Here is a 23,111-nt window from a genome sequence, read left to right on the forward strand (position 1 = left end):
TGTCTTTTTTTCTCTTGGTATCTTGTACAACACGTTCTAGGACTATGGAAGCTAGCTAGCATGAAGGAAGCTCAGTTTCTGCTTACTTTATATCTTGAAACCAAGGTGTGTTTTCAGCAATGGGGTTTTATCAGCTAGTTCTGGTGGACAGACAAGGGGAATGGCAAGAAAGAGCCTGTATTGTTTGGAGGCCTCTGGGATTTTTGTTTAGCAACTCTTGGCTTCCTGGAGCAGCATTACCCAGACATTCAATATTTCTCCCATCTAACACTTACTGTTTTTTAACTTACGGTTTTTAGTCAGCTTACAAATCAATGGATTTCTGTATGGCTTTATCATACATCCTTAGTTTTAATCAACCCTCCCCCCTCATCCTCCCATCCCCATGCCCTGCTTAAAATTTCTACCTCCCAAATCCCCCCTCTCTGTTCTTCTATCACCCATGTTCTGCTATCCCCACTTTGAGGATGAAGAAACTGAGGCCAAGAAAGACTGAAACATTAACCTAAGGCATATGGCCAGGAGGCAAACTTGGCTTCTCATTTCCACTCTGTTTACTCCCGTAGGTGATATAGAGGCAGTGTCCCCATCATCAGGAATGGGAGATGTGACTAACAGGGCTGCAGTGTTCAGTGCTCAGAACGACTGCCTCATATCACCTCACCATGCACTCCTCACAGACCCTACTCTGATCTTACCCTAGGTCAAGATTAGACTGTCTGGGCCTAGTATTGCGTGAGTTCTCTGGGCAACACTGTCCAGGGTCACGAGAAGGAAAGGCACATTCTGGGGAGGGGCTTTGACTCTGATGGTCCACAGAAGAAAACCTCTTCTCCATCCCTCCCTCTGTACTCTCCTCTCTCAGCCTTACACCTGAAAACACCAGGGAGGGGTGTCGGCCCACACTCATCCCTCAAGCAGTATTTCTACAGCCTGTTTATAGGCTGCTTCGGTTGTTTTGTTCTGTTGCAAAATATAGCCTCAGTACAAGGGAGGTGAAGGCTGAAGAGTCCCTAATTAAACAAGTCTCTTTCTTATTGAATATCTTGGAAACTAACATGCCAAAGGGCACAATAAGCCACCCAAAGTGGGGAACACAGTTCTCAAACTCATTGTCTACAAAACATTTTTACATGATGTATTGAGCCTAGGACTCCCTTGAGATCCACGTTGGGAAACGGTGGTTTGAGGCCCATATCTGACACTAGCTAGTCGTGTGAGCATCGTCAGACAAGAAAAAAAAATCCTAGCTGCTTTGTGAAGACCAGTAAAATAACATGGGTAAATGCCATAAATTGTAAAGTATTATACAAATATGATAGTGTGTTATTATTTGCATGAAGCAAACACTTCCCCAGGTAATGTTTAATTAAGAATCAAACATAGAAACAAATATTTTTGGGCATCAGTCCTGTTCTTGATGGGGAATAAAACCTTGTCTTTGATCTCACCTGACCTATGTTTTCTAATCTGCAAAATGGGTATATTCATGATACCAGCCCTCTTTGTTGCATGCATTTGTTGTAAAGATTATATATATATGAAATGGCTGTGCAGGTGCTTTGGGAAGGTAAAAAGTTGCATAAAACATACATACATACACACACACACACACACACACACACACACACAGACACACACACACACACACACCAAGTGGCTACCCCAGTTCAATCCCATTTGTGCAAAGATCAAAACAGGAGTGTTGGGAAAGGGATGGGAAAAATTACAATGAAGAATATTCTTCATCCTTATTCCTGAGGTAGGAGCCTTGCACATACGTGTTACTGGGGGAAACAGGACTATTTCATGTGCGAACGGCAAATGCAATATTAAAAGGAAGCAGTTGGGGGAGCCCCTAGTTGTGCTGGAAAGGTCCGTGTGGGCTCTGTACAATGCAGCAGGTCAGCATGGATGACTTTGGCCTCCCAAGTCAAGTCAGGGGCTATCATCGGAGGACTCATAGAGGGCACTCTGCCCTGAGATATAGAAGAACCAATTCCCCCTTCACATAGCAGCTGGGGAGCCTTGAGCAAGTCTCTAACCATGCTGGGCCTCCATGTCCACATTATTGAAGGAGAATAAGAAAATCAACCCTGAGCATTGTGAAGGCCAAATCCAAGCTCAGCTCTTTGAAAGGGGGCTTTGTAGTGCCCATAAGTGGGAGGTGACATGGTGCACCTATTCACTCAGCTGTCACTGGGCAAACATCTACTGTGTACCGATCACTGCAGCCATGATCACTGACTCATCATTTAGTCTGTGCCAGACACCCTGTCCATCACTCTAGACACATCAGTTTATTTAATGATCACCCCAGTCCTGAGGGATAGCTATACTAACTCCCCTTGTCCACATGAGGCAATCAAATTCAGGAGAGAAAAATAACTTCCCCAAAGCCATCCAACCAGTAAATGGCAGAGCCCAGCCCTGGGACACACAAAACTCTGAGCTCTATGCTAAATGTTTCATCCTTTTCTGTGGTGCTTCTGTAGAGCCAGTGGTGAGTCTTATTCACAAACCCTGCCAGGTTGTCCTTGACTTACGCCTTCCCCATGCTTCCTGCCACCAGTCCCGATGACTACTCTTTAGGTGCTTCAGGACCTTTCCCCTTCACGCTTCATTCTCTCCTCCTCCTCTTCCTCCTCCTCTGCCAGGCCTCCCGTGACTATCTGTCCTCTACAGCGCAGCCATTTGGGCCTCTAATTTCCATCCCAATTCACACCCTCAGCTTTCCAAGACCCTGGGCAATGGGTCTCACCTATCTAGAGTGGCTACTGGGTGTGTGGAAACTGAATACCTCCCACAACGCAAAAGCCTTCAGAAGACAACAGATGGGAGAGTGCTAGGTTAGCTACAAGCCAAGTCTTACCCGCTCCTGATAGATGTCCCCAGAGGCAAAATCAAATGACTTTTGGTGCCAGCTCAGAGCTCCTGGCTCCCTCTCGTCCACCACACGGTACAAGGACACAATGCTTCTGCAAATCTCTTCTCTATAGGGCACTGTCGTGTTATCTTGGCTCATTCCTTCTCCAGAGATGAAGAAACTGTTTTAAACCTGCCGCCCCACCAACTCTGCTCCTAGCTTCCAATGCCATTAAGTTTCATTATAACGAATAAACACCACAATGACATTTATAAGTTACCACTGAGCACAGAAGCACAAATATGAAGCAGATAAACTGCATTTGATCCAAATAATTACTGCAGGCAATATTGGGCTTAGTCTGAGCTGGCAGCCAGCTATGGAGTAATTTATTAGATTGCGTAAGGCAATGTTGCACGTTGGGTTTTTCATTATTGTGTCTCTTCCCCTCTCCGTGGCCTAAATAGGTTACAGGAGTTTAGACAGTGCATGGCCAAACAAAGACAGACTTTGCTCAAGCAGATTAGGGCTGGGAACACCATCCAAGGTCCAGAGATGGCTGCTTCCCAAGCAACACGCATACTTGTGAGAGAAGAGAGAACTGAGATTATGTTGATGCTGCCAGCCAAGGACGGCTCCCTGCCCTCCCCACCCACTGGCCCAGATACAGAAAGGGGCCCCATGGAGGGAGTCAATGACAGGCTGGATGCATAGCCTAGGTTTCTGCAGCGGACTCTGGCCAAAGACCCTCTCAATCAAAAGACCCCTCCATAACCTTAGGTGGCCCTGGGCAGTCCCACAGCCCAGTCTCAGACCTGTCCTTCTGCAATGAATAAAAGAAAGGAAGCAATCTGCCACCAACCCTGCAAAACAAAGCAAGGGGAGCTGGCGAAGAGCAGCCTCCTCTCTGCCAAACCTGAACTCATAAAGTTTGATTCAAGGGGTTACAATACCTCCTATTCAGCATCCCTCCTGCCCCATTCTCCCAGCCTTAGTAAATTACCCAATAAGCAGCAAGGACCTGTAGTTATTGTGCAGTTAAATGCTATTTGCCCAGTAAATCCTGAGCAGAGTACTCACGGTGATATACAGTAACTAATTACAGACATGAATTCTCTCCCCAAGACGCCAACTGTTACCAAATATTGCTGTGTTTAGGGGAGGAGGTTTCAAAGCTGCTCTGCTCTCTCCAGTGAAGCCATGAGTAACTTTGCTATTATAGGAGCCATAAGCATCTCCAGAGGCCTTCCAGCTGGAAAATAGAGATGTCCTAAAAGGCAGGCAGGCATGGACCACTCTCCCAAGATGGCAGCCAACAGCTGCCCCTGATCCCATGCCCCAGCAGAAGGGTTCTGGTAGGCACCAGTCTGCCTCCCTGGGTTATCCCACAACAAATAAGCATCACGGCACTGCAGTAGCAATTGCAAAGGCCCACAGCTCCAGCCGTGCAGGGAATGGAAGTCATCAGTCACCAAACCAGGCCTGAGCTGAGGAAGCTGTTGTAGAGGATCAGCTTCTACATCTAAGGATGTGCCAAGGAGGAGAGTGGAAGTCACCATTCCAAGCCAAGCATGATGGAGCATGCCTGTAATCCCAGTACTTAGAAATCAGAAGCAAGAATGTTATTAGTTCAAGGACAGTCTGGGCTACATAATGAGATCCTATTGAAAGGGACAGACACAGAGAGAGAGGGAGAGGGAGAAGGAGAAGGAGAAGGAGAGGGAGAGGGAGAGGGAGAGGGAGAGGGAGAGAGAGAGAGAGAGAGAGAGGAAGATAACTTGGTCAATTAGAAAAGTGCTTGCCATGCAATCATAAGGACCTGAGTTTGATTTTGAAAACACATATCAAAAAGCCAGGCATGGTATCAAACACTTGTAATCCAAGTACTGGGAAGGTGGACACAGGAAAGCTACTAACCATTGAGAGCTCCAGGTCTATGAGTGATGCTCTCAAATAAACAAGGAGTTTGAATGTTGGCCTCTAGACAGGCACACATACACACAAAGAGAAATATTTAATAGTCATGCCTTATCCTGGGTGCAGAGAACTTTCATCCTAAATTAATGTTTATGAGGCTCACCTCAGCCCTAAGGGCACATGGGAGTATTACCCTGATCTAGAGTTGGGCAGGGACTATACGTGGAAGGTATAAAGCAGATGGCCTATCATTGTCACATCTGTTCTTAGAACACAGCTGGAGCAGTTAGAGGGCACTGTATTCAGTCTCTGCCCTCTACAGAGGAAAGCCAGGGATGAAACTCCCTTTGCACTCAGTACAGCTGTGTAAACAAAAGCCAGTATTGGAATGAAAGAATTCAAAACCTAGTCCCACTATCCATCATCAATGACCTTGGGCCAGTTACTTACCCCCTCTGAATTCGGTTCCTCATCTATGAAATAGAAAGGGCTTTATGTCTCAGGATTGCAATGGAAATGGCCAGCCTGGAGGTGGGCCTGTTCCTGTATCCTAGGAGTTCTGTCTCTACCCATTCCATCTCCATCTGGTCAACCTGTCTTCTGAGACATCAGACTCAGTGACCTAGCGTAAGCCTCCCTGCAAGGAAGAACCCAACTCTAACCCCCAGAAGTCTGAACATCCCCTTTCCTTTTTCTGACATGTACCCCCAGAAGCCTGAACATCACCTCTCCTTTTTCCTAAATGCTGTTAACATAAAACTTCTCCGCTGTACACATGCTTACATCGAACTTTTAAAAGACAAGGAGAGCCATTACAAGTTAGCTGTGTTTTCTTGGCTGGTGCCTCCTTGGGTGGAAACAAATAAGAAAAAACCTCTTGAGGTTGTATCTTTGACGATGACAAAAGAAAAAGTCAGAGTGAGAGGAAAGAAGACTGAATTGGTTGGGCATCACCACAGCGGGACAGTTGGCTTTGAGCCTCAGCCACGCAAGTCTCTACTTGGGAGGCTGGTGAGCGATCCTTCTCCATGGGGTACTGAAAGGATGGCTTAAGTAAGATAATATATGGGAAGTGCTCTGTGAAGCATAAAGTGTATACAAAAGTTAGCTGTGGCTAATATCCTAAGCCAACCAGAAGACTGGGCCCAGAATCCCAGGGCAGTGAGAAGAATCACTTTTTTAATTAGGACACATATATAGTCAGCTCTCAATTATCTGTTGGCAAATTGTCCCCATTCCTGGCAAATGCTATCACCAAGATTGCTTAATGAAGTCCTCTGCTAACATTTCACAGCTTCTTGTTCTGTTCTTATTTGCATGAGGCCCAAAGGGAATGAAAGTCCTTTAAAGGCAGAATCAGTTAATATCCCCAGTCTCTCCTAGGGAAGGTGTGAGCCAGAGACATGGCAAAGAGAGTGTGGCTGACACTAACTTTGGACTAGTACAGAAGTGATGCTTTCCACCCAGCTGAGGAGGAGACAGGGAGGAAGCCCCATCATGAGATTGTGAGTCTGGTTTTTTAAAATATATACATACATATTAATATATGTATATATATTAAAAATTCCCAGAAAATCAAATACATTCACATTCACACAAGAATACCAAAATGCATTCCAAAGTGAAAGTAAGTTCATTAGCTCGGGTTGTGCATCATGTGGATTATTCCCACCCTTGCTCATCTCCACTAACAAAAACTACAAAGAGTTGGTTGTATTCAGGGGGAGCAAGATTGTTCGGTGGGTAAGGGTGCCTGCTGCCAAGCCTGACTATCAGAGTTTAATTCCTGGGACTCACATGGTTAGAGGGGAGAACCGCTTCCCACTTCCCATATCACACACACACACACACACACACACACACACACACACACACACACACACACACACTGAATAGTGTCTTTTTTTTTTTTTTTAATTTAAAGTTGATCGTATTAGTCTCCAAGAGGAACTGAGGACATGTACTAGAATGGTTTACTTGCAGCTGGGAACAGCTCAAGAAGTCATCTCGGGAAGTGCCAGACTTGAGCTGTGGTTCTCAGTGTAAGGTTAGTGCAGAGAGACAAAAGCACTTCGTACTTAACACCAGCCTGCCCCAGCCACACAGTATCCAAGGTGCTAGGCTTACGTTCCTACAGTGGGACAGAGCCAAGCTGCCCTTCATGGAACCCCTGCAGATAATCTAGACTGAACCAGGCCTTCTGAGCCCTTGAGCATTGCACACAGAGACCTTGGGATCCCATGCAGGGCCGAGGGCAGGACTTGGTTCTCTAGCCCTACCTTTGCAGAACCACATGACATTTCGTGAATAATATGATTGCATAAATTGTTTAAGGTGTGTGAAAACCGGTTGACTTTGTCCAATGCCTTCTCTGTTTAGTTTGGGGCAAACAAGGCACATTCAGAGGGAGACAGTAGCTGGCCAAGACTTCGGTAATCTTGGGAATCTAGAAAGAGGGCATACCCTGAGGTCAGTGTTGTTTATGTATATGGGTGCCCCCCAGCTGTGGTCCCCCAACTGTTAGAAACTGGTAGACACAGGCTCCTTGACACCGTGCGAATCTACCATCTCAACCTCACTAAACTTGAGTCCAGGAAACTATATTTCTAATTAGCTCCGTGGATAATTCTTCCGTACATAAAAGTTTTAAAATCATTCTGACTGGCAAGGCCTACAGCACTATAAAATGATTACTTTAAGATGCTTGTTTTAAAAAGATCATATTTAGAACACAGATCTTCCCCGGAACAGACCAAGAGTCCCTGAGGGATGCCTTTGACTTCCTTGTGCCTCAGGTTTTATTATTTTCATCCTTTGGGCTTGCAAAAGTAGAAGTTTGGGTAAGTTAGAGCGTGCCGCATCAGGGTTTGGAAGAAGGGGCCTGAACGGGGTTGATTATCTAGTGGTCTAGTTTCTGCATCTTACAGGTGATCAACCTGAGCTTCAGGGAGGGCAGAGGCAGTTCCAAAAGCACACAACTAAGAAGTGGCAAAGCAGGGTCCTCAGGGCAAGCATAGGATACAGCTTTATGTGTTCATCCTGTGACCTTCACAAAGAGTGAAAGATGCTAAGCATCACAGGGTAGGCTAATATGCGGCCCAGTTTCAACCTGAGCCCAGTGGTACCCAAACTGATGCTCTGTAAGAGGCAACTATGAATGTACTTTCTGCCCATGGCCGAGGCCTACATCCCCATCTGGGGTACAAACACAACCCTTGCCCTGCTTCTTAGCACCACTTTCCTATTGCCCACCACTCTTCCACGTTTGAAGTCACAAAAATCCAAGATGCAGACAGAGGAACCCAGCCTGAAACCCATGGCCAAGTAGCAGGTCTGAATACCATCCAGGATCCTGCTTCGTGGCCAGAACGTCTCCCTTCCACACTTCCCACTGTCACTACAGACCTGTACCATTCTGCCCATCCTCATCCTCTATGGGTGACCTCAGACAGGGATGGATGGGCTCCTTCACAGGCACAGAGGACCCTCATTTGCTGCAGCACTTATCAGCATCTTCTTGGCACCCAGGCCTCTGCTGGATCGATGGAGGAGTCCCCCTCCTGCTGCTAATGAGCACAGGGCAGGCTCTGGCTGGAGCTGCAACTCTGATAATCAGCAGGCACAGGATTTATAGCGACTTTGGACTCACCCTGCCTTGGTCAGCCCCATTGCTCTTCATTAGAGACTCATAGTGTCCAGGACAACCTTGGCAGATTGTGTCCTGAGAACAGGGGTGTGAGGTGGTCAGAGTCACAAGCCATCTGTGATGCCCTAACTCCTGCAAGGAATTAGAGGATGGAGGAGGAGTAAACACTCCTGGGAAAAACAGTGGGCACTCCCGTGTATACCCAAACAAAATCCTCATGTCCTTTCTGGAACATGCATGACACTGACAAACTTCTCCTCACTTGTGCATTAGAACCAAGCTTCTGGTGGCTGCAACTGATGATGTTGGAGCTGGAAGTGTCTTCAAATCTCCTTCCCAGCAAAGGTCACAGGGAAGGAACAGTAGGGGAAAGGTCCTGTCTCCAACTAAGTTCTCCCAGTTTCTCTTTCTCCCAAGGAAGATGAACCTAGATGACCTCTTGCTATTAGAGCAGAACTCAAAGCCTGTACGAACCTTAACCAGAGTTAAATACCTGATTCCCGACAGCTGGTCCCAGCATGCCCTGACTAGATGAACCTTGACCCACTTAGTCACACCAACATATATGACGTCTCATATTTGGAGATGAATTCTCAGTCCGCACCAAATACTATGTAAGACATGAAAGTAGAAAGAACTCTTTCTACTTTCCAGAGGAGGGGAGACTAACAGGAGGAGTTGAGAAGAGATGGTAGTGGAGGCATGATTATGATTATGAGGGGTGTGTGTGTGTGTGTGTGTGTGTGTGTGTGTGTGTGTGTGTGTGTGTGTGTGTGTGTGTGTTTGTGTGTGATAATGAAACCCATTGTTTTGTATGCTCGCTAAAAATAAATTTTGAAGAAATAACGGCAAGGAGAGTTTGAGAGATAGCCTCTCATGCAAGTGTGAACTCTGAGTTCAATCCCCAAGATCTCTGTAAAACTCCAGGCCCGACGGCGTGCACTTACAGTCCTAGCACTGGGAGGTAGGGACAGGAGGATCTCTGGGGCTCCATGGCCAGCCAGCCTCGCCTCCTCAGCAAGCCCCAGGCCCTAGTGAGTGCTGTCTCAAAAATAAGGTGGGGAGAAAGATATCTGATGTCACCCTCTGGCCCCCACATGCCTACACACACACACACACACACACACACACACACACACACACACGCACACACACACATGCACATGCTCACACACACATGCATGTACATTACCTGGGCCAAAGTACGTGCTCAGTAAATGTGAATCATTTTGCACCTTCTTCTCCCTTCCAGACCCATTGACCCAACTACACCCAACATACCTTCCTTGAGTGATTCAGAGCCCTCCCCATCAACATGCTTACCATGAGGCTGACTCACCTCAGACCAGCTTCACTTCCAAAGACAACAAGAGGCTCCACCATTCCTGATAGCAATAGCCTCTATCACTGCCCCCAAATGCTATCAATCCTACCTCCAAGTGGATGTTAAACCCATTTTCTTCTTTCTACCAATACAGCTTTAGCTGAGCCCTTATGACAGCACAATCTTCCTGATCCGTCTTCCTGTCTTTGGATGATCCTTCTCCATCTGTCCTCCCCACCATCATCTTGTGATCTTCCTAAAATGGGAACCTGAGAAAATGGGTCCCAAAGCTCTGATGGCTTCTCATTAAGCACAAGCATTTCAGCACAAATTTGAGGGCTGGTGAAGTCAGCCCCCCTCAGCCCCTCCCCTATCTCCTAGTCTCGCCCCAACACTCTCTCTCTGTCTCTGGGTGTGTCCCCCTCTTTCTGTGTATGTGTCTGTCTCTCTGTCTCTCTCTGTCTCTCTGTCTCTCTGTATCTGTCTCTCTCTGTGTCTGTCTCTGTCTCTGTTTGTGTGTCTCTCTGTCTCTGTCTTTCTCTGTGTGTCTCTCTGTCTCTGTCTGTCTCTGTCTCTGTCTCTGTGGGGGGGGGGTCTGGGTTAGTGTCCCCTCCTGATTATTTTCTTCCATACATACTCCACACACCAGTTCAAACTGAGAGTGATAGCTGTCATTAAAGAAGGTAGGAAAGGTTCTGCATCCTTTAGACCCAATGTCCTGTTCTGTCCTCTCAAACAACTCTACAAGTTTCCAACACAGAAACTAGGGCTCGAGAAACTAAACAGTTTCCCCAGTACAATGTCCCGGCTGTAAGGAGATAACAGCCTGGCGCTATCACTCCCTGGCCATATCCTGACCTCCAAACTTTGCTTACTGTTCAACTATCCAGGAGACACCCCCTCCCTGCCCTCATCTGGCTTGCCCTGCAGACCACTGCAGAATCCAGCCCCCTGTGGCGCCTTCTTTATTTCTCACTTTGGGCACTGATTCTGTGTAGCTTCTTATTCCAGCTCCAGGCACACACCTATGCTTTCTCCAGGCTCTAAGCCCACAGCCAGCAGGAAACACAGTCCCTTGCCCTACCCCCACCCAGCTGAGGTGGCTCCTGCCCCTACCTCAGGCCCTGAGGCTGCTATAGTCACTGTCGCCCACTTAAGTCCTCTATAAAAATTGGATTTCTTGTCTGTCAATCAGTGGCTAGTGCATTCCCACCACCTGAATCTGTGGAGATCACAACTGGCATTCTGCACAAGTACTGACAGGTCCCTTCCCTGTGTCTCCAGGTACTGTTCTGGTGTCACCAGGAGCCACTGGATCCTGCTCTTCCTTCCCCCTTGCTTGCTTCTCCTGACAAGGACAGCTTTCTTTAATCTCATAAGAGGCAATTTACTATGTGCTCTGAGCTGAGAGAAAACGGGCAATAACTGTCCCTGGAATGAGTATTCTTAAGCTTCCTCCAAATGGTCACTAATAAGAGCAGATAGCCACACTGGAGCCCTTTCTGTGCTGCTGGCCAGGTGCTCTGGGAGCCTCCAAGGCTGGCCAGGAAGGGATGCTCTGGAAGAACCAGGAGGGCCCAGCTCTGGTCTCTACCTGCAGATTTCTAATGGGGCTCAACATCAGAGCTATACGAGTACCATTCTTGGCTCACTCACGGCATGAGCTGCTTGGGAGCTGGTTCACACAGTCCTGGGCTCACGGATGTGTGGATGGAGTGACAAGAGCCCTTTATGGAACACTGTGCATACAGGATGGCTTATGTACAAGGCCTGTGTCTTCACAGCACTCTCATTACTGTCCTCCCTTCTGGGGACACCAGGAAAGTGAGGGTCAGGGAAGGTAAGGGGCGTGCCCAATTATATAGGTAGTAAGAGGGTAGAGTTCCTTCTAGGGCCAGATTGCAGCTATGTCCTTTCTACTGGGCAGGACTTGGGCCCTGGAAGGTGACAATATTCAGGTACTCTGGGAGGTGGCCGGGGACCTCACCCATCATGTGTTTGATATGGTTCTTCATGTCCCAGAAGGAGTTTGTCCTTCTCTGCATCCCCCGTCACCACACACTCCAGGAAGCTTCTCTGTGCCTCCAACTCCCATCTTAAACAGGCCCTCTATTGTATATATTATCAGTGTGTGTGTGTGTGTGTGTGTGTGTGTGTGTGTGTGTGTGTGTGTAATAATGGTACACACAAGGAGGTTGGAGGACAACTTTGTGGAGTAAATTCTTTCCACCTTTCTAGAGGCTCTTTGCATCGAGTTCAGGTCGTTCGGTTTTCACAGCAAGCCCCTTTAGTCCCTGAGCCAGCTCACCAGCCCCTAGAAACGGGGATTTTTTTAAACTCCACACAAACTTTATATGACCTCTCTGAGATGGTTGCTTGACCCTTTATACTCTAAAGTGGCCATCCAGGAACTCTCAGTAAATCCCAACAGAGGTCTTGAGTTTTGAGAGAGGAGAAGGCAGGATTTTAGTTGATTGCCACCACCCACAGGCATGCTGCTGGCCATGCATATACGTCTGCAGATCATAGGCTCTAACAGCAAGAGCAAGCTTTCCAGGCTCACCAACTTTCTGTCTAGGACACTGACAGCCAATGGCTATATTCTCTCAGCCCTCTGCCTGGCAAGGCAGGCCAAACTGGCCAGCCTGATAATGAAAAAGAAAAAGAAAAGAAAAGAAAAGAAAAGAAAAGAAAAGAAAAGAAAAGAAAAGAAAAGAAAAAAGAGGAAACTGATAATACACCCCTGAGCCTCCAAGCTGGGCTCCAAGCATGAGGGGTCTGCAGCAGGAGGCAGGTGTATAGCCTCCAATTCTGACCAGGCTCACGGCAGAGTGTGCACCCGGGCTTGATCTCCTGGACTGTGCCAGCTGTTGATCCCAACCCCTGTGTCCTGGTCCATGTTCTGCTTTCTACTACCAGGAAAGCTAAAAGCAAAGACCTTTTCCTGTGAGTGACAATGGAGTTAAGACACTGAAAGACCAGAAGACTTGGGACTGGCAGCTGTGTGTGGCAGAGATCCATGACGACCATGTTGTCTCCAAACGCAGCATGGGAGGACCCCAGTCAGCATGGGCCTGGAGACACTGGCCATCTTTTTATCTGCTCCTCACCCAGAGAGACCACAGCACCAGAGACTCTAGAGCCTAAGAGGACATGCAGCCCCGTCCCTTCCAGAGCTCCCAGGTGGCCCTCAGAGCAGAATGGGGCCTGGGCTTGTGTAGGAAGAAAGAAGATCCAGGGAAGTTGCATGACACCAAAGGAAGTGGGAAAGACATTCTATAGAAACGAGAATTTGTTTAAAGCCCAAACTGGAGTGATGACACGTACCTGCTATTCGAGCACTCAGGAGACCGATGCAGGAGGATTGCAAGTTCAGGAGTCATATGAACTATGTAACAAGACCCCGCCCCAAAAGGAAGAAAAACTCAAGTTGGTTAATAAGGATAACGGAAAAGGTTCAGCTGAAGAAGGGAGTCCCAGAGGCCAGTTCTGTACTCCCAAGCATGCCACGTGTCCATGCACCATGGGAGGAGGTGACATGGAGTCAGGGAAACCCCAAGGGAATCCCTGCAGTCCAAAAGGCTCCGGGCCTTGGGTGATCTGGTAGGCGGCATGAGTACTGGACGGAGAATTCGAACTGGGTGCAGACGCTCTGCTCAACAGCCACAGTGAAGCAGGGCTAAAAGAACAGGGTTGCACAGATTCTCCAGTCTGCGTTTACCTGGGGTAGCTGTGCAAAGTTGTGAACTTGGGCAAACCCCTTCCTTTGGGTGAGCCTCTGCATGATCAGCAGCTTTCTGACATACAGAAGACGCCCAAGACAATCAATTTATGAAAACAAAAGGGCTGTTTTGGCTCATGGTTTAGAGGGCTCCGGGGCTTGGTCAGGGTGTTCTGTGGCCTCTAGGTCAATGCAAAACAAAACTACTCACTTCAAGCTGGGAAACAAGAGAGAGAGAATTAGGGCCCCACAATTCCCTCCATGAACACACCCCCAGGCTGAGGGGATGTCTCCGTGAGAAAAGCACTTGTCACTTAAGCATTAAGACCTAAGTTTGAATCCTCAAATCCCTATGAAGACAGGCTCTGTAGGACACATCTGCATTGTTCCTATGGCAAGATGGGAGGGGGAGACAGAAAAATGCCTGGAAGCTCAGGCGCCAGCTCGTCTGGAGTCCACAGTGTGAACGATAAGGGAGTCGTCTCTCAAACCTGGTAGAAGTGAAGACTGGCATCGGTGGTGGGCCTCTGGCATCCACACATGCACCGTGGCACGAGCACTCACACACACACACACACACACACACACACACACACACACACACAAACACACACACGAGCACACAAACACACATGCACACAAAACCAATGACCTAAAGACCTCCCATGAGGCTCCACCTCTCATGGTGCCACTACCACCTTTCAAAAGCATCAAGCTGGGCCTCCTGGAGATGTTTAAGAACCACACTACAGCACTCAGTTCACCTGTAAAGTGTGGTTATGATGGCTGCCATGCATCTCAGAGCCTCGTGTGCATTCGGCCCCACAAGCCTGCCATCCAGTTCACATAAATAGCTCAGTGGTTTTTCTCTCCTGTGAAGCTGATCCCTTGTGACTCCAGCCTTCCTTGCTTTGTCTCTAACCTTTCTCCCTCTGTGTAGCGTGCTCAGCACAACATCTGCCCAGTCCGTAGTTTATAATGCAACAGCTGCTTTCCCACGGTGAACACAGAACTCAGGAAACAAACCAGAGCTGACAAACTACAAGCATTTAACAGAGGGACACTTGATGTTCACAGGCTATGCCAGGCACTAGGACAGAGAGGTGGCTGTGCTTCTGTCCTTCAAGAGATACACTGCGGGTCTCATCTGTTTTCCCAGCATCGGGTGGATAGTAACTAAGATTTGGGGAAACCGGCGCAATAGTTGATCTTGGTGACCATGTGATGGACTGAGTAGATGGTGAGAAGTTGGTAAAGCAGACCATGTGGGAGTTTGCTGAGATTAAGGAGAGACTAGCTACCCTGAGTACAGGTGGCGCCATCCCCTAGGCTGGGAGTCAAAATGGATGGAAGAGAAAGAAAGAAGTTGGTTTGTCTAGGGTGGAAAGGAAAGGGGCCAAGGAAAAAGGGAGCAAGGTGGGGGGGGGGGCTTCTCTAGAAATGACCCCACCTGTGCCTTGCCCACGGAGCTCCCAGGAAGGCCTCAAGATCTGCGCCGAGGGTGAAAGAGCGTGCGTTTTCCTCTGCTGTGGCACTCCAACTTTCAGCTGCTTTCCAATCCACCAAGTTTAAGAGCCATCCGTAAAAGCCTCTCAGCTTTCAAGGAAAAAACTAATTTCATTTATTTTTTAATATCTTTACTTCTTCGACAATTTCACATATGTATACAAACGTATCTTGATTCTATCTACCCCCCAGCTTTCCCCTCTGGCTCTCCCCAGGCACCCCTCAACATGTCCCCTTCCCACCTTCATTTCCCCCATCTCTCTCTCTCTCTCTCTCTCTCTCTCTCTCTCTCTCTCTCTCTCTCTCTCCCTCTCTCTCATAATCCACTGAGTCTGATTAGTGCTGTGTGCTGGAATGCTGACTGATTCTACTGACTTGCTCTTGCACAGGTCCTGTGCAGGTAACCGTAGCCTCAATGAGCTCATGAGGGCAATGGCCATGCCGGGTCCAGAAGATAGCATTTCACAGCTCTCCTCCCCATCCTCCAGCTCTAGTGTTCTTTCTGTCCACTCTTCCTGTTCCCTGAGCCTTGAAGAGTGGGGGTGGAAGATGATAGAGCTACACCTCATTTATGGGTGAACACTCGACAGTTACTTATTCTCCACACTCTGACCGGTTATGAATCTGTATTATCTGCCTCCTGTGCACGACAGAAGCTTCTCTGACAAACATTGAAAGCAAGGCTGAAATCTATGTGTACAGACCATGAAGATTTAGAAGGCAGTTTGCCCATTTAAATAGTTCCCTTCCTGGAGCCTCTGACCTCCTTTGCCATGAGCTTTTGACCGGGTTTACAGTATGGGGTACATTTTCCTTCTTTGGAGGGGGGCCTCAAATCCAATCAGAAGGCAGTTGGTTGACCCCATACCCATCGTGCCACTATTGTACCAGTGGGCAGCTCTCGCCAGGCAGGTCAACCATTCAGGGTTCACCGCTGGATAGTTCCGTTAATGCCTTCTCTCCTGCAGCCTGAATAACACCCTTTCTGAAACATAGCCAGAAGACAACATTCTCACTTCGGTTCTGGCTTGATCTCTATAACCTAAGTATGCTGTGTCTTCATAACATTCTGGTTTTACCACCTAGTTAGAGTGGGCAACTAAGAGCAATGGCCATAGCCTGTGCTGTTTGGGAGGTCCCGTGTCCCACACCTGGCACCGAGAGACCAAGTAATTGCAGTGGCTTGACCATAGTGCGAAAATATTAAAATTGGACCAGAAAGAAAGACTGTTGTTGAGGGTACTCGGCTCCCACCCCACTCCCCCCAAAGAACTTGCAAATCACATCCTTTGGATGATTTTGAGACTCATGTGCCCTCTCGCCCTAGAAGCATGCTTTCCACAGAAAATCCAAGTGGGTCCAAACGTAAACAGTGGATGACTAAAACCCCATGTGGCCACCATCAGAACAGGACCTAAGCAGTTCTCTGGCCTTGCCTGCTTTGCCCTCCACGTGTTATTGGGAAGCTCTTATACATGCTCCAAGTCCTGGTTCTGAGAAACCCTCCAGTGTGGCCTTGTGATTAGCCATAGTTGACCTCCCAGGTGCTGCCCCTGACCCCTCCCCCCAGTGTTCCCTACCATCCAACTGGCCTGGTTTCCATGATGACCATCCAGGATTCACCCTTGCCCTGAGGGATGGATGCCCCAAGAATCTTCAACGATCTCCTGTTCCTTCTACCAAGCGTAAGAAGGATGGGGTGTGGTGGACAGACAGGCACCTCCTGCCGAAGCGACGTTGGAAGCCCGGGCCTCACTTCCTTTAGGGCTTTCTCATTACAGCCCCTTAGCCCCTGGCTGACAACCTGATAATTCTCTCTGATCACACAATCTCTGGCTGCTACTGCAGCTGCCTTGACACTGTCCTTGCAAAAAAAAAAAGATTCCGGCAGAAAAGATTAGAGCTGAGATAGAAGCCTAGGAAAGGTGTCCTCCTGGTTTCCTTCTCTTCTTCCTCTCTTCCTCTCCACCTCTTCCTCTCTTCCTCTTCCTCTCCTCCTCCCCTCCACTCCTCCCTTCTTCCTCCTCTCCTCCTTTCTTACTTCTCCTCTCCTCTGCTCTCCTTTCCCTTCTCCTCCTCCCCATTCCCTTTTCTCCCCCAACCCATCCTTTGCCCTGTCCTCTTCCTCCTCCTCCTCCTTCTCCCTCCTCCCTCCCCCTCCTCTTCTCTCTTTCCTTTTCTTCCTTCTCCCTCCTCCCTCCCCCTCCTCACTTCTCCCTTCCCCCTCCTCCCTTCTCCCTCCTCTCTTCTCCCTCCTTTTCCCACCTCCTCTCTCTTTTTCTCCTCTGCCTCTTCTCCTCCCCCTCCCCCTCCCACTCTCCCTCCTCCCTCTCTGGATCCCCACTTTATGGCTCCTCCCTTCAGTCCTCTTCCTCTTCTGTCTCATCTTTTCACTCTTTCTTGTCTTGGTGCCAGAAACAGTCTAATTACAACGGAAAACTTGAAGATACAGAGTAAGGGGGAAAACCCACTACCCAGAGCTGATTAAAATCTCCTATGTAATCTAATTTGTAAAGCTCAAATCATAATAAAATGTGTTACTCCCACAATTCCGGGCCAATCTGATTTTTAATAAGACTCCTCAGAGACGTTGCCAAGATCCCATCAGGCTGCCAACTCCAGACCTTCCTGCTGCCCCGACTCTCTGCTGCTCTAGGGGCCCCATGCCCTCCCTTTGCACCTCAGCTCCCCCGATGCCCATAGTTTGGCCCTGTGTAGGGCAGCAATCCAAGTCCAGGTCATCTGTGGTGCTATGGAAAGGAGGCAGCAGCTGGCTCCAGGCTCCTTTCCCTTCATTGAATAACTGTCTCTTCAGGGATGGGGTGGAGAAAACTGAGGCTCAAAACTCAAGTGGACCCCATCCCGCCCTGGCTCTGCCATTCATTATCTGTGTCACCCTGGGTAGACTGCTGTGCCTCTCTGATCCTGATTTCTTCGTCATAAAATGGTGATTGTTTTTCTGCCCTGAAACAATAGAAGTCTCTAGGAGAAGGAAATATGGGAAGTATGGCTACAGTCATCTCAGATTGTCAGGTCCCACTGTCCACTCAATTGTGGCCTCCCAGGAACACACGCCATGTTACCTCCCTTCTTCAGTAACTGTCCCCAAGCCAAGGCTTAGGGAGCCGCATGGAGCCTAGCTCAGCAGATGAGACCAACACTCACAGCTGGAATGAGGCAGGTTCACGGCCCCCAACCCGCCTCAGATAGCCATTGACAAATGCCTCAGTTCCCAGTCCTGCAGAGCTGTCTGAGGGATAGTGCTGTTCGCACAGTTCACCAGGCAGTACACCCAGCATTGGGAGTACTGAGTCAGCAGCACTATTCTCCTTTGTCCGCTACTTATGCCAGCCTCCGAGCTCCACATAGACAGAGTGCCTGCTGTGATTAGGCTGTGACCAGACCGAAAGAATTCATGAGCTGATGTTTAAGATCCCAGCACAGAAGTCTGGCATCTCTGTGTGCAGCAAACTATTTGTTTAATAAAATATGAACCAATAGCTTCCATGGTTGTGGCATCTTGCTTTGAGGTGTGGATGAGAGGCATGGACTCCCAAGTGATTTCCGAGGGGGAGACTCTAAGAGCCAACTGCAGAAAAGGATAGAATAAGAAAGTTGTGCAGAGACATCATGGCCACCAGCTCCTGCCAAGGCCACTCAGATTGCCTGGATTGCCAGGTTGAACTAGATCCATAATCACTCCTGAGCAAGTGGAGTTAGGAGGGAGTCCCCCAAGAAGAAGGGAGGTACATGTCCCACGGTGGCTGAGGTTCATCACCAAAGTCAGCATCAGGGTTGGATGGAGGGGCTGGAGTCTGGAGTCAGCCCCGGAAAGATGAGAACAAGGCTGGAGTCCTCGGGACAGCCTAGCTCTGCTTCTAGAATGTGGAAGGAGTCATCCAGGGATTGTTGCCCACGCTGACTGACCACTGTGCCTCTCCCTCTCCAGGCCAAGTCTACTCCTTCAGCCAGCAACCCCAGGACCAAGTGGTGGTGTCAGGCCAGCCAGTGACGCTGCTGTGTGCCATCCCGGAATACGATGGCTTCGTCCTGTGGATCAAAGATGGCTTGGCTCTGGGTGTAGGAAGAGACCTCTCAAGTGAGTACTTCCGGATTCCTCCACTCATACACAAAGGCCCCGTGCCCATGCTGCCTCACCCCATCTGCTTCACTATAGAACTCCCATATTCCATCTCCAATGTCATTCAGGGCTCAAATCCCCAACCAGCTCTGCAACTCTCCAGACAGGCAAGATCTGGAGCTAGATCCCTAGGAGCTCAGGAGCCTCTGGCTATATGTGTACTGACCCCCTACTCTGATGGTCGGTCAGTCCTAAACCTAGCACAGACTCCATTCCCAAGCCAATGTGATTCCCATGAAGTCTGATTTCCAAACATCATGTGCTCCTGTTTCTTGGCCCAATATGAATCCTCATTTATCAAGGCATGATCCAGCTTCCCACCTAAGGAGACAGCCAGTGAACTGAAAACTCACAAGAAAACCTGCTTCCCCTAGGATTCCTCTCATGATGGGAAGAAAAGACAGGAAGGGCTTACACTAACTGCCAGCCTTGTTCAGCCACTCAGGCAAGCTGCACCGTGGCGGCCTACTACAGCTGCTACTGACTGGCACATCAACTCGGTTGTTGGTGCCAGGCCATGTCATTTGGTAACTGTTTTGCATGGCTACCTCGGAAGCTCATCCAAACACCTCGCCAACCTATGCTTTCCCCAGGGCATAAAGAATGCAGCCATCCTCATGTCACTTGCCTGTTCTGTCATTACTCTGCCCTGGGATGGGTAGCAAAGGGTTTGACTGCTGGGCTGATATGCATGATGAAATTCAAAAGGACAGATCTGGGTGTCACTCTCCAGCCATCTGGGAATGGCTGGGAATGGGGGATGGATGAGAAATATACATTCAACTAGTAAGTAGCTTCACCTCGTTCATGCTGTACAGCTGCAGGAAAATAAAAATCGAAGTGCGCTCAGAAACACTGGGGCTGGGAAATTAATATTTTAAAATGTGAGTTATGTCTTGCCAAAACTGTATATTGAAACATTATAGCAATGGTCAATAGCAGTCATAGGACCTAATGCTGCAGCCCAGCTGAGCATAGATAAAAATACCCAAGAATATCTCCAAAATATACTGTGCTGCCATAAAGTTTAAGTGTTATGGGAACCAGCCAACTTCAGAGATGCTCAGCTCTGGTACCCTGGAGAGATGGGGGATGCTATAACCTTCCCAAATGAGAATTGCTTATGCTCTGGACAGCTCTGAGCCTGGACCGACACCATGACTGATGAAGGGGACTGTCTGGACTTTCTGGTCAATGATTATCTTCAACCTTTGGTCAGGGACAGCGGCCAAGTGGAGGTCCCAGGTCACTAGGGACAGATCACAGAGTGGTCATCAAGGCATAGGTAGCTGCATCTCTGATCTGAAACTCTGTTCCTAGTTTTCTGGGATCCAGGATCCGGGCCTGCTGGGTGCTGAAGACAAGTTGATCTAATGGCCTGGCCTGGCTTCCACTCCAGCCTGATCTAGTCACTGAGGAAGGCAGGCCCTGGACTCTCTCCTGCAGAGCCTATAAGCTCAGGCTCCTGAGAAATACCTGCCCTGTATTTAATCATCCATTCCCGAAATGCCATCCTGACAATAATGATAGGTTCTCACAGGCTCCATAAATATTGCTTGTTTGCCTGGTCAGAAGGAACAGAATAGAATACACCTGAATTCAACAACGATCTGCTGAGTGCTTAAGGCAGGGAAACAGAGTCCCAGGACTTCCCGATACTGTACCTCTGCTGTCTTCCATTTCAACCATGTCACCCTCCTCAATGCACTGGACATGAGTCTCTTGTTGACACTGTAATGTCTTTCTGGTCACCAAGACTGAGACACCAGAAGGAAAATGTTTGTCAACACATTCTCAGGTGTTCTCCTAAGAAGACCAGTACTTCTCAGATGTCTCATGAATCTATGATTATCCAAAGGGAGAAAAAGATTCCACACACCCCTTTTATTTGAAAGATAAACAGAGTAAGAAATCTGGGCGGTGGTGACACATGCCTTTAATCCCAGCACTCGGGAGGCAGAGGCAGGCAGATCTCTATGAGTTCAAGGCCAGCCTGGGCTACAGAGTGAGATCCAGGACAGGCACCAAAACTACACAGAGAAACTCTATCTTGAAAAAAAACAAACAAAAAAGAGAATAAGAAAAAAAAATGATGCAATTATAACTAATCTCAATCCATGAAACTCTGCTCCCTTCCAAGATGGACACCTCTATTCTAACTCCCTGACATTGGTACTTTTTCCATTGTGTGTGTGTGTGTGTGTGTGTGTGTGTGTGTGTGTGTGTATGACATATATATGCATGTGTGTGCAGGTGAGTGTGCCCATAACACTGTCTTGTGGTTTCCATTGCTGTGAAGAGATACCATGACCACGGCAACTCTTATAAAAGAAAGTATTTCATTGGGACTGGCTTACAGTTTAGAGGTTTAGTCCATTGTCATCGTGGCTGGGGCAGAGTGGCACACAGTCATGGCGCTGGAGAGGTGACTTAGAGTTAGTTCTACATCGGGATCTTCAGTCAGCAGGAAGAGAGAGAAGCACTGGGCCTTGCTTGAGCATTTGAACCTCAAAGCCCACCCCCAGTGACACACTTCCTCCAACAAAACCACACTTACTCCAACAAGGCCTCACCTAATAGTGCCACTCGCTATGAGCCTATGAGGGCCACTTTTCATTCAAAGCACCACATGTGTGGTGTGTGTTTATAGAAGAAGCCAAAGGTCAAAGTTGGGTGTCTTCTTCAGTCAGTCTCTACCTAATTTTTGAGACAGGTTCTCTCACTGAACCTGGAGCTCACCAGTTGGCTGGACTGAATGGCCTGGACCGTAAGCCCCTGAGATCTACTGGTCTCTGCCCCTTACCCCAATACTGTCATGCCCAACTTTTGGGGTGCTAAGGACCTGAACTCAGACCCTCATTCTTGTATAGTAAGCACTTTACTCACTGAGCCAAGCAGTCTCCTTAGCCCTGCCATTTGTACTGAAGTTAGCACGTATAGAGGATACGGGTGGACGTTGGCAGCTGATGCCTTTAATTTCAGTCCTTGGAGAGGTTAGTGTAGAACTGACCTAAGTTCAAAGCCAGCCTTAGCTACAGAGTGAGACCCTATGTCGAATACTCAGTATGCAATAGGCACCCTACATAGATTATCCTGTTTTAATCTTCACCCATGAGAGGCCAGCGTCATCCCCAACTTACAAAGCTGAAGCACCAGGAGAACAGAGTGAGGAGGACATAAGCTGGGGTTTGAACCTACACGACAGGACGAGAGCCTAGACACTCAGAGTCTCTGATGCCGTGGAAGAAACTAGAAATTCCTCAGTCGCTCTGCTCCTGTGTGTGTTTTCCAAAGATGCTGCCAATCCTTGAGATAGCATCGCAGCTCGCTGCCTAATTAGGCAAATACAAACAAACCCATCACTGACGTTCTCCACAGCTCGGGAGAGTGCAGTCCTGCTGCTGATGGCTTTGCAAGACAACAGAAAAACACCAGCTCCATCCAAGATGCCTGTGGGGGACAGACCTAATTGCAGAACAGCAGGGGCCAGTGGGAGGCGGTGCTGGAGGGCAGGGTGGCCAGCAGCTGTTGGAAACCCAGCCAGCTTCACCTGCCTGGGCCTACTGCCTTTGCCCACCAGAAGGCAGGAAAGTGAGTGAGAGGTAGACAGTGCCCTCCTTGGGTGCAGCTGATCCTTGGCAGCATTTCTGGTCGCTCCTAATGAGCTGTGGAGGTCAAGGTCCTTCGGTGTCATGATGAGGACAGTATGGTCTCCATTGTACAAGAGCCCACAGAACTTGTTGAGTGGTGTTCTGGGAGACCACAGCTACCCACCCCACTGACCAGGAGTAGGCACTGATGGGTCCTGGTGCAGTCACCCCCAGGGAGTCCTGCCCGACCTCTCAACCACCCTTAGCTTAGCCAGAGTGGTCTCCAGGGAGAGATGGGAGCCAGGGCAGAGTCGAAAGAAGGGGCCCCTGCAGAATCCCATGGTGCAAAGGATGTGAGGAAAGCAGAACTCGGGGGAAGGGGTAGAAGGGTAGCATCCTG

At 48.6% G+C, this 23,111-nt stretch overlaps 1 protein-coding gene across 6 annotated transcripts in view; it reads left to right on the top strand.

Moving 5' to 3' along the window:
• The window catches only part of Kirrel3 (kirre like nephrin family adhesion molecule 3), a 568,493-nt gene that overhangs the window by 449,889 nt on the left and 95,493 nt on the right, over positions 1 to 23,111 (top strand). For all 6 annotated transcript variants that reach the window (XM_042280619.2, XM_076575954.1, XM_076575955.1 and 3 more), the window contains one exon: positions 18,930 to 19,079. In XM_042280619.2, coding sequence (XP_042136553.2) covers positions 18,930 to 19,079 — 150 coding nt within the window. The remainder of the gene's footprint in view (positions 1 to 18,929; positions 19,080 to 23,111) is intronic.

Source organism: Peromyscus maniculatus, chromosome 7, assembly GCF_049852395.1.
Source record: "Peromyscus maniculatus bairdii isolate BWxNUB_F1_BW_parent chromosome 7, HU_Pman_BW_mat_3.1, whole genome shotgun sequence".
Lineage (NCBI taxonomy): Eukaryota > Metazoa > Chordata > Mammalia > Rodentia > Cricetidae > Peromyscus > Peromyscus maniculatus.